Source organism: Fulmarus glacialis, unplaced genomic scaffold, assembly GCF_000690835.1.
Source record: "Fulmarus glacialis isolate BGI_N327 unplaced genomic scaffold, ASM69083v1 scaffold11573, whole genome shotgun sequence".
Taxonomy (NCBI): Eukaryota; Metazoa; Chordata; class Aves; order Procellariiformes; family Procellariidae; genus Fulmarus; species Fulmarus glacialis.
In genome coordinates, this window is record NW_009201064.1 from 21,651 (window position 1) to 32,859 (window position 11,209).

General features: G+C 46.4%; 1 protein-coding gene across 1 annotated transcript in view; it reads left to right on the forward strand.

Moving 5' to 3' along the window:
* LOC104073872 (tolloid-like protein 2) overlaps positions 1-10,557 on the forward strand; it is a gene marked incomplete at its 5' end in the record, with an annotated part of 29,626 nt that extends 19,069 nt beyond the window's left edge. The window contains 9 exon segments of the mRNA XM_009573803.1: positions 944-1,069; positions 2,824-2,984; positions 3,760-3,940; positions 5,309-5,434; positions 6,300-6,368; positions 6,371-6,414; positions 7,226-7,439; positions 8,488-8,738; positions 9,938-10,557. Of these exon segments, the coding sequence (XP_009572098.1) occupies positions 944-1,069; positions 2,824-2,984; positions 3,760-3,940; positions 5,309-5,434; positions 6,300-6,368; positions 6,371-6,414; positions 7,226-7,439; positions 8,488-8,738; positions 9,938-10,072 (1,307 nt within the window).
* Between the last annotated feature and the right edge of the window lie 652 nt (positions 10,558-11,209).

Here is an 11,209-nt window from a genome sequence, read left to right on the forward strand (position 1 = left end):
GGAGAGGAGTCTGGAGTGAAATTGGGCCTGGGAAAGGGGGGCGGAAAGGTGTTTTCCCTAAGTATTTTAATGTTTGGGTTTTTTTTTTTTCAGTGTTTGTTTCCCAATACCTAAATCAGTACTCAAATATTTATATTAGTTGGCAACAAATTAAGTTAAATTCCCCAAAGTCAAGTTTGTTTTGCCCACAACAGTAATTGGAGGGTAATTTCCCCGTCTCAACCTAGGAGCTTTCTTGCTCCTGTTCTTCCTATTTTCTCCCCCATTCCACTGGAGTGAGGGGCTGGGGAGTGAGCAAGCAACTGGGTGGGAGTTTGGCTGCTAGCTGAGGCCAACCTACCACAACCGTGTTAATAAAACCATCTATTAAGGGATGCACATGGAATCAGGGGTCAGGGTGAGAAGCCAGTACATCTGGCTATCTGTGTATTAAAATGTCAGTTCGGTTGCTGAGATGTGATTGGAAGAACCTGACTTCAAAGTCTAGGGTAGCAAGACTTCATGTGTCTATGAAAAGGAAGAACTACTTGCAGCTCCTTTGCTGCACCCCGTTCAGTGGAGTATGGCCTCCCGCAGCTCCATTACTGTGGGCACCATAATGGGCTGGTTCCTGGTAGCTCAAATCACTGAAGAGCATGAGGAATTTAAAAAACAAAACAAAACCAAAAAATGGGCAAATGAGAACAAAATGCAGTGAAGTCTTTACAGGAGACCATGTTTTCCTGCTCCTGTCTAGAAAAAGCACTCTTGACTAGTAACAGCAATTGTAGTCCTTTACGGTTTTGGTGGTAGGAGTGCTTTAACACTTGTGAGGTTTGCTGCAGTGCCTGCTCCATGGGCTCGGCTCATCAGCTCGTCCTTCTGTCCAGAAGTGTTGCATGAGGAATATGATGGGGTTTGGGTGGTCAGGAAAGTGTGACTTGTTCTGGTTTTCTCCTGACAGAGATGGATGAATGTTCTCTGCCGGACAACGGTGGGTGTGAGCAGCACTGTGAGAACACACTGGGCAGTTACAAATGCACCTGCGAGCCTGGCTATGAGTTGACAGCTGATAAAAAGAGCTGTGAAGGTGAGTAACCTACAGGTTGAGGCATCTGTCTATAGGATGGGTACTACAGCTAATAATGAAATTGAACAATCTTGGAGATGATTCTCCTTGACCCTACATCTTCTTTGTTTCTGTTTATCTTACCCCACCTGAAAAATTTCTTTTTGTCAACATCTTTCATTGGAAAACAAGTTTTGGTTCAAAAACTGAAAATACTCTGATTCTGTACTGCTAAACATTTCTAAAACTAGTTGTTCTTCATGGCCAGAGATCCCTGTTCAGACCAGATCTCCCACGGTGCAGCATAAGGGAGGGCGGGCATTACAACCTAACCGTTGAGTGGCCCAAAAGTATTTCAATCTAAGGCTGAATTTATTTTTTTTTAAAGAAATTTCTTTTGTAGACTAAAATATCAATGTTTTGCCTGCATGGAGAATAGACGTTCTCCATACTGAGGAGTCAATTCCCTTCTTCGGTTATGGGGGAAAAAAACCCCATGTCTTTGATAGAAACTGTTTCTTTCAGCTTTCTATTTATACAGTTAATCTCTTGCAACAAGTGTTTGCTCCCACCAACAATACAGCTGATACAGCTGTTGATGTGGTGAGAATCCACCCATTGTTCTTGTCTGGTAGCTCTGCCTTTCAGCTGAGACGTGTAGGAACTCCACATACTGTGAGTGGTGCTCTCAAAGTCACCTGGTTTGCCCTGACTTCTGCTTTTGTCAAACTGTTTGGGGAAGGCCGCTATCAGCTTGGTCAGGGCAGAGTTAGGTGCATGCAAAAGGCTTTTGGAAGCTTAGCTTTAGTTTTTTTAAATAATTTCTTGCAATTTTGAGCAAGCCAGTTGGTATAATCTGGCAAGCATTTTTTAAACGTCACTTTTAACCTCCTATTTTAAACTTCATTTGTGGGCAATACAGGAAGGATAGTCTTTGAAATTGTAGCGATGCACATCAGAGTAAATCGCTTTTGTTTCTCCAGACATGCTTGCTACACTTTTTGTATTGAAGCTGCTCCCTTGCCTTAGTTCTCTTAATGCAAAATGATGCTGGGAACAAGGTGCAGGAGGCTTTTATCCCTGTGGGTTTTGAAGATGTGGCCGTATGTCATTACTCCCAAGAAACCGCAAGAAAAAATTGCTTCACTGCAAATAGAATTTTGCAGCAAAAGAGCAAACTGAGGTTGATTCCTTTGAGGTAAAAGCCATGCCCTCCCACAAGAGGATGAAGATGAGATGTCCTAAATTTTTAAAGAAAATGGAATAATAAAGCTAAGTCTTTGGCTTTGTCTTCAATTTTCCATAGGGAAGATGCAGTCTGCATGTAATAAGCCGCTGAAGAGTTGACGGGATGGCTTCCCTAGGATTCCATTATCTTCTAATTTTTCCATTACTGATAAACTTGAAATAATGAGGTTTGTAGGACTGAGTGTGGGTGAATTTACCAAGCTGGCCTTTCTTGTGCATGTATTGTGCGTGTCAAGTCAACTGATCCACAGTACGCCCAAGGCTATAGAGTAAAAAGGAGATCAATCTTACACGGTTTAAGTGGTTCTCAGGGCCATAGCCTGGCTGTGTGTGTTTCACTCGTGATTTATAGCAGGTGAGGTTTCTGTCTTCCTTGCAGCTCCCAGCATTTTAAACTTGTTCTGGAGGCCAGGATTTGAAATGTGCCACCAACCAGGATCTGATTCATTTCCTAGCTAAGAGTGTGGCCCAATCTGTGTGTCTGAACAGAACCAAGTAAAACATGTGTTCATTTATTGCCTCTCCAGCTGCCTGTGGGGGCTTCATCACCAAGCTCAATGGGACCATTACTAGCCCTGGATGGCCCAAGGAATATCCTACTAACAAAAACTGCGTCTGGCAGGTGGTAGCTCCAGCCCAGTACCGGATCTCTCTGCAGTTCGAAGTGTTTGAGCTGGAAGGCAATGATGTACGTAACCCGTCCCTGCATCTCAGAGGTGTGACTATTGGCTAACTCAGGACTGGATAAACCCTTGGGGTACAAAGAAGAGGAGACTCTGTCTTACTGGTGGAGCTTCTGGTTATTTCCCCACCCTTGATGTAATAAGCCAATAACAATGATTGTTTTCCTTGAAGTCTGTATCTGCTTTCTCTACGGAGTGGAAGGATTAAAGCTGTTCTGTTGTAAATGGGCTTCTTTTCTCTACCAGTTCTGCATAATTGTAGGTGTTCTCCGTCCCTAATAGGTGTCCCATCCCTCCCCCTTCCCCAGAGCTGCCTTTGTAGGAAAATAATTGGAAATGAACAATGAAGTACCGTTCTTCAAGAATAAACAAAATAACCAGTAAAAGAGTCTGTTCTCTGCCCTGCCAAGGGCAGGGTGGAATTTGAACAAAGCATTCAGGTCTCACTTTCCCCACTGTAAATGGGGGCAGTGGTTCTTCCTTAATTCAGCAGGCTACTGAAGTTCATTCAACACTGTCAGGCTCTTGGATAAGGTGGGAGTAATTATTTTAGCTAAATTAAATGGAACCTTTGCTATTCTGATAAACACACCCATGCTTTAGGACCAGGGCAGCAAGAGAAGGGGGTGAGAACACTGACAGAGGAGAACTTGGGGAAGTTAGGACTGTGTTTGAGTCTAAGGCTGTTTCTGTTCCTTCTCAGTCAAGCCTCTGTCCCCTTCCTCTGAAATGCTCTTTTCCAAGTCCACGGAACTGAGAAATCTCCTCGTGTCTTGGCAGGTCTGTAAATATGACTATGTTGAGGTTCGTAGTGGGTTGGCTTCTGACTCCAAGCTGCATGGCAAATTCTGTGGCTCAGAGAAGCCTGAAGTAATCACGTCGTATGGCAACAACATGAGACTGGAGTTCAAATCGGACAACACGGTCTCCAAGAAAGGCTTTAAAGTTCACTACTTCTCTGGTACGTGGCTGTATTCTTTCACTTGCTTAGCTGTTTCCTCTGACTGAACCTCTTGGTTTTGGTGAATTTTCTTCAACCTCCTGTCAAATCAGGCAGAGCCTGACATGGTTAGTTACATCTAAAAAGCATGGTTGCTCTATGCTGTGTCACCTTTCGTCTTGGTTTCTCGGTGCAGCGTATGGTCCAGTGTCATAGTGTGGTGTCAGCAAGATGCATGGATTCCATCAATGCCTCTGGTCTTTCCACAGCAGGAAGCAGTGGGGAACCCGATCCTAGAAGTTATTTCTGTCCCTGGCGTCATTAGAGAATAGCTTTTTCCTCTGAAACTAGGAGTCTTCTGAAAACAGAACTGTTTTCAGATCCTCTGAAACAGAAGACTTCTGGAAATTTTCTATAGCAATCCTTCCCATCAAAGCAGTGCATGCTGGTGGAAGTTTCTAATCTTCTGTTCTGAATGCTTCGTAGGTCTTGGTGTCAGTGATGCAACTTGCTAACAGGCAGTTCCAGAGGTTAACTGTACATTGTATGGAAGTGGAAATTCAGTTCCATTCTGTGTTTTCAGCAGAGATCAAGGAGTATTAATATTTTTGAGGATGATCAGGCAAAACGACCTTGAATTAAGACAGTTGCAGAGTAGAATCGGGGCTGGGGGTTCAGCTTATTAAATCTAACAAGAGGAAGGATGAGGTGGGGTCTGTTTCATTGAGAAATACTTTCAGGATTGAGGAGACAGGTGAGGTTAATGAGGTCCAGGGAGAGCATTGGCCCAAGAAAAAGCGGAGATAAACTGCTCATAAATTAAATTGGACTGGAAACCAGGAGCAGATCCTATGCTCAGAACAGCGAGATTCAGGAATATATAGCCCTGAATACACAGGAGTGAATATCCACTGGGGCATATTTCAGCTTCAGAGAGCAGCTCTTACCTTAGATCTTCTCCTCCATCTGGCTGTTTGTGCTCTTGGACAGAGCTGTTTAAAGACGGAGGCTCATCAGAGCATGTAGGAACCTGAAAATATAAAGATTGGCCAGTGGATTTCTTTGCCTAGGCTAGTGAATTTATGTGATAGTTTTCCTGGACCCTATTCTAAAAGAATGAGACATTGCTATAGGTTTCTTTTAGGTAGGAGTCTTTAATAATTCAAAACCTACGTTATATAATAAAACAGATTTGTGATGCATTTTATGGAATGAAAGACAATTGAGGAGAATTGTATCTGGGCTAAAAAGCTGACTGGACTAATCCAGCAGCAGAGGTTGAAGGTTTGCACTGGTATCTGCCAGTCTGGGTATGGGTCTCCCCGCTGGCAACTGTGGTAGTCTGTTTCTCAATGGCAACTCAGTGTTTGTCGGTTTGATGCTTCCCAGACAAAGACGAATGCTCCAAGGACAATGGTGGTTGCCAGCACGAATGTATCAACACCTTTGGGAGCTACGTATGCCAGTGCAGAAACGGCTTCATGCTGCATGAAAATGGCCATGATTGTAAAGAAGGTAAGGTCCCCACTCTCTGCCCTCAGGAAAGACAAGATGCCTCAAACACAGTTTGAGCCAGGGTGCCTCCTGCCCAGTGCTGGAAGGGTGTTTGTACAGTGTACCAGGCTGGGGCACTGAAAAAGCCCCAGCTAGCTGAAAAACTACCTAGGAAAAGGAAGAAGAGGGCTTGTTTTCAGCTGGATCTGTTCCCCTGTCTGGCCCTCCATATGGCCATGGGGATGGACAGGGTGGGGACAAGAAGCTGGGCTAGCGAAAGGGGCAGTTGTGGGACACCACCATTACACTGGTCACTGCTGCTTCATTTAATTATTGGGTTGAGATAGAAGAGAAAGGCTGACCTGATCTAACTATTTGCTGCTGCCAGAAATACCTCTTTTCCTTTACCCTCACCCCTGCTGTGTGCTGCATGGCCTTTCTGTGTATCGTCTCTGGTCCTCGTCTGATCTCTCCATGAGCTGATTCAGCTTTCCAAGTCAGTAAACGAACAACTCAAGGCTGAGAGTCCAGTGTCAACACGGTGGAGGGGTTGGAGACCATGTCACTGGGGAGCAGGGCAGACAAGATGGAGGAGCAGGAGAATACGTTTGGGAGTGAAGAGGTGAATGATGTTAATGAGGCCCAGGGGAATAAGATGGTCCATTTCACCAGCGGCCAAGTTAGCTCAAAAAAGTATAGGCCTTTCTGAAGAAACACCCACCAGAACTATGCAGTAATCCTAAAAGATACTGTTCAGTGACTGAAGCCTTCCCTGTTTCTGCCCTGTTGAGGGGCTCGATGGGCAGAGAGGAGCATGTAGGACATTACATGGTTCCCACATGAGACCTGCCTCAATGCCTCCATCTTATGATCTCTCTCTCTCAAGCTGGTTGCGAGCACAAGCTGAGTGGTGCGGAGGGAACCATGAGCAGTCCAAACTGGCCTGACAAGTACCCCAGAAATGGGACATCTCTGCAACGCCTGGCCACCGGGTGAAAGTCGTGAGTAACCAGTGAGCGGGAGTGCGAGGGGAGAAATGGGCTGGATTGTGAGGAGCTGAAGTGACTTCCCCCCGCCACTGTGAGTGGGAGGTTGATCCCCATAGGTCCTGGGTGGGGTGCTCGGAGGAGGGTGTCCCAGGAGGCTGCCCCTGGCCTGCAAAAGGGCGGAAGGTCTCAGACGGACACGAGGCAGGGGTGAGGCAGCTTGGAGGAGACTCCAGCAGATGACAACCGTGGAGCATTGCTCTCTCTGTTAACAGAAGGTATAACATGCCCTCCCACCCCTACCCCTCCTTGTGAGCCACTCTGTTGGGACCATATCTGCGTAAGGTGGTGGCAGGGCCAGTCCCCAGCCTCACTGAGGGAGAAGTTTCAGGCCCATTTTACAGCATGGCCTGATGCATATGGCAGGACATGCCCAAAGCTGTGCAGATGGCCCATGCACGGGGGGAAATAATGCCTGGATCCCCTGTGCTCAGTGGAAGTAATATTGAAGAACTGCCCATTCAGTCTGCTAGAAAGGGTTCCCAGCAGGAAAAATAAGAGCATATAAGGCTTGCAGTTGAAAACTGTTGTCATGCACCCACATGAGGCAGCAAAGCTAAGGCTACACAGCACTTTCATATGAACTTCTGAGCTTTGCCACTGGGAGATCACTCTTGTCTGAAACCACACTCTTCTATTTTAGTTTGCAGGAGGAATGGGACAGGCATACCGTTTGACCTGTTTCTCACTTGGCATTTTATCCTCTGCTAAATTGCATGCTCAGATTTACAAATGTCTGTCTTAATTCTCCTTATTCTTTCTGTAGACCTTCAATGAGTTTGAGATTGAACAGCACCAAGAATGTGCCTATGACCACTTAGAAATGTATGATGGGCCCAACAGCAAGTCACCTATCCTCGGCCGCTTCTGTGGCAGCAAGAAACCAGACCCTGTAGTGGCTTCTACCAACAAGATGTTCCTCAGGTTTTACTCTGATGCTTCTGTGCAAAGAAAAGGTTTCCAGGCAAAGCACAGCACAGGTAAGCTGGTTGCCTGCCAATACCCCAGTGCGATAAGATGTCATCAAGTCTCACTGCATTTTTTACCAGGCAAAACCAGACACGCTTTTCTCCCAAATAAGCTTAGCCTGAATTTTAAGTGGTTGCATATTGTACTAACCAGTTTCCAGACCATTGTTGGCACCATACCATAAATGCCAGCTTCCTTATCAGCTCAGAGGTCTCTTGATGTCAGACATTCCATTAAATTGGAGGTGTTTGGTTGAGTAGCAACCCCTTCTGTTCCTCATCAACCCTCAGAAAAGGAGGTGATGCAACTTAGCTCGTATATTGGCCCCCACACGGAACAGGCCCATATGAGATTGATTATGGTGGAAGCAGAGATGTGCTGTGGACAGACACAGCTTGATCCTCTTATCTGTGGCAGCCCAGAAGTGAGCGTGTTGTACCAAGGTTCACTTTTTTGAAATCCCTGCCACTGTAAACAGGTAAAATGTGCTTTGAGTGGCAGTGCATGAGAGACTGGTGAAGAGGCGTCTTCCTGATTGTCTGCAGGGAAACTGCACCAAAGCACATGCGTTTTGCACAAGCATAGGGCTGCTTTTGCATATTGTGTGGGCAGAAAAGGATTGTTTTGGTCCCCAGTTTTTTAACATGCTTCAACTTCCTGCTGGCAAAATACTTCGGGTCAGAATTTCAGCTACAGGACAAATGCAAAGAACATGTTAAGTCTTCCTTTAAGCAATTGCTTTCTAAAATAACACATTTTTTCAGACTATAACGTGGCAGGAACCCCATCCTGCCGGTTTTAACTGGTCGCCTCTTTCCATGCATGTTCTGTACCAAAAGAACCAAGCTCCTCTACACTATGTGGGTCATTGGATTCATGGATGACTGGAGAATTCACTGGTTTGTGGTAGTTGGTGCAGTGGTTAATTACCTTCTGTGTTGTACATGCACTTCAAGCTGAAGGTCTTCTCTCCTCACAGCTGGCCCAAAAGTGGGATGGTGGTCTTTGTTGTGAGGTAAGGCCTTTGAGAGACTGTTTTGTGCCCTTTTCTTCCTCCAGAGTGTGGCGGGCTCTTAAAGGCTGAAATACGAACTAAGGAGCTGTATTCCCATGCTCAGTTTGGGGACAACAACTACCCAGGTCAAACCAACTGTGAATGGGTGATTGTAGCTGAAGATGGTTATGGGGTGGAGCTGATATTCCAGACATTTGAGATCGAAGAGGAGGCTGACTGTGGGTACGACTACATGGAGATTTATGATGGTTACGACAGCACTGCACCCCGCCTGGGACGCTTCTGTGGCTCAGGGGTAAGCCGTGGTGGTGGAGATTTTATAGGCATAACTGGAGGTGTCCCTTTTTGGACAGGGGCAGCTCTCACAAACTGGTGATGAGAATGCCTTATGTGTCTGGGTTTTGCTTCTTCTCCTGTTGCTAGAGATCACAGCCATTTTATCTGATGCACAGAGTTGGTCTGAAAACCTTGCCGACTGACTTTCCCTTGTTAGCCCAGAGCCATGTGCAGCAGCACGGGATTGCCGCGCTGCTGTGCCCCAGCCCTGCCACGAAAGCGTTGTGTAAATGTGGGAAACGGCTTCCAAAGGCCAGTTCACCCTTAGTCACTTCCTGCCGGGAGCCAAGTCACGTTGCGGCCACGCTATGGCGAGGGCGAAGGGTGGAGGGACTTGCAGAGCTGCTTGTTGACTCCAGGGTGGCGTGCTGTCTCCTAAACTGTTATCTGTGTCCCCATTAACAGGAGTGACTCTGTTAGCGTGAGCAATGGTGTGTGGTATTTAAAATCAGAGGGTCTATGTTTGATTTCTCTAGGACTTCAGCAATGAAATGGAGAAGGTTCTTATTGAATTTAAAGAGAGACAACCAGGCAGCAGGTGTGTGGAAGCAGTCCTTGCAAATTGGGGAAATGGTCTGGAAAATAAACAAAGGGATAGCAGCTTGGTGTGAAGAAGTTCAGGACAGTAGAATAGTAATCTACCTACCTGCACACTGACAAATGGAGAATGGCTGGGAAAGTGTTGGTGCTGCAGAGAAGCACAGGGAAGTTGTAGCAGGTCACAACATCAGGGGAGATAACCAGAGTTATTGTGTAAGATAAGTGGCTAAGTTACTTTGCTGCTAATGAACCCTGAGAGAGCCTCAGCTGCCAAACAGGGTTCCAGTTTGGATTGTGTCATTTCCTGAAAAGATAACGTCAAGTTAGAGCAAACTCAGAAGATTGGACAAGAATATCCAGGGAGTCCTGTGAAAAAACAACTGGAAGAACTGGGATTGTAGAGTGGACTGGCATCAGTCTTCAAACAGAAAAGGCAAGTATGCAAAGAGCAAGGGAACATGCTCAGGAAGTCAGAGCAAGGCAGGATGTACTGAGCGCTCAGTCTTCGTGTTTACTGGCCAGTCTGTCTTCACTGTGAGCTTAAACTCTAGCATCATAGCGCAGTTATTTAGCCTGCAGACTTGACGACTCTGTGCTGTCTTCTTTCCTTTTCTGCAGCCTCTGGAAGAAATCTACTCTGCAGGCGATTCCATCATGATTCGATTCCATACAGACGACACCATCAACAAGAAAGGCTTTCACGCCCAATACATAAGTACCAAATTTCAGGATGCATTGCACATGAGAAAGTAGTTTGACTGCTCCTCACAGACATTCCCCATCTGAAGATTGAGACATTTAACCGTGATCTTTGTCTTGTTTTTTTTTTTAAAGCTTCTGTGCACCTGGCCAAAAGCAGTGTACAGTATTTTCTGTAACTAAAACTAAATCCATTCTCAAAGGTTTGCCTCTGCAATTATTAGCATGACCCTTTCTTGTTAACATACCCAGGACCAAAAATTGTCTTCTAATCATACCTGCAAGGGCACAAACGTTGTATTTTGCACAGCTTGCCATGGGGCTGAGTGAAGACTGAGCTTGAATTGAGAAAAGCCTTCGTCTCTTGTGTATCCTGTTTCTAGGTGACATTTCCCAAGCATCCTGTACACATGAGCTGTCTGAACACATTTTCTGGAGCAGGTAATGTGGACAGTCACCCAGTGGGATTTTCTCAAAGGACTTTGGGAGCCACCCACTCTCCCCTACCAGCCCAAAATACTCTGTGCAATAAGTGAACAACCAGATGGCTGGAACTCCATCATTCCTTCTGTCCCGTCTATTTATTGTCTTGGTTATTGTGGGTTGAGAGCTAGGCAGGGGCACAGGGACAGTCTCTTTAGGGCTGCTAGCTACTTGGATCACGGAGAACGAGAAGGGCCCAGTGCCTGATTTGCAGTAATTGTCATGGTGTATGTTGAATGGATGCGGAGGCCAAGGGAAAGGTGGCCGACAGGGAAGTGCTGTAGTGGGATGCAAGGCATGAATGTGTGATGGTGGCAAAGCTTAGCAACTGGAGTGATGACAGCGTGCTCCGGCTACACCACCAGGCAAGGCAGCTCAGAGGGCTGTGGCAGCAGTCCAGGCCTTAAATGAGGAGTCTCTCCTCCTCACTCTACCCACATTTGCTTTGTCAGCCACCTTTACGCTGCTTCCTTTCCTTAGTACCACTTCCCTGTGAGCCCTTCCTTTTTGCAGCTGAGCTGCTCCCCCCGGGGCTCCCCACTGCAACCTAGGAGTGCTCTGCAACATCAGCTAGCTGGAGCGCCTCACCGAAGGAAATGTCGGGCCAGAGATAGTCAGGGTGTCCCTGAGGCAGAGGGATACAGGCCATGCTACAGGTCAGCTCTGGTGAGCTCTGGGAACTTGTCAAACACGTGCAAGCTCCAGGCA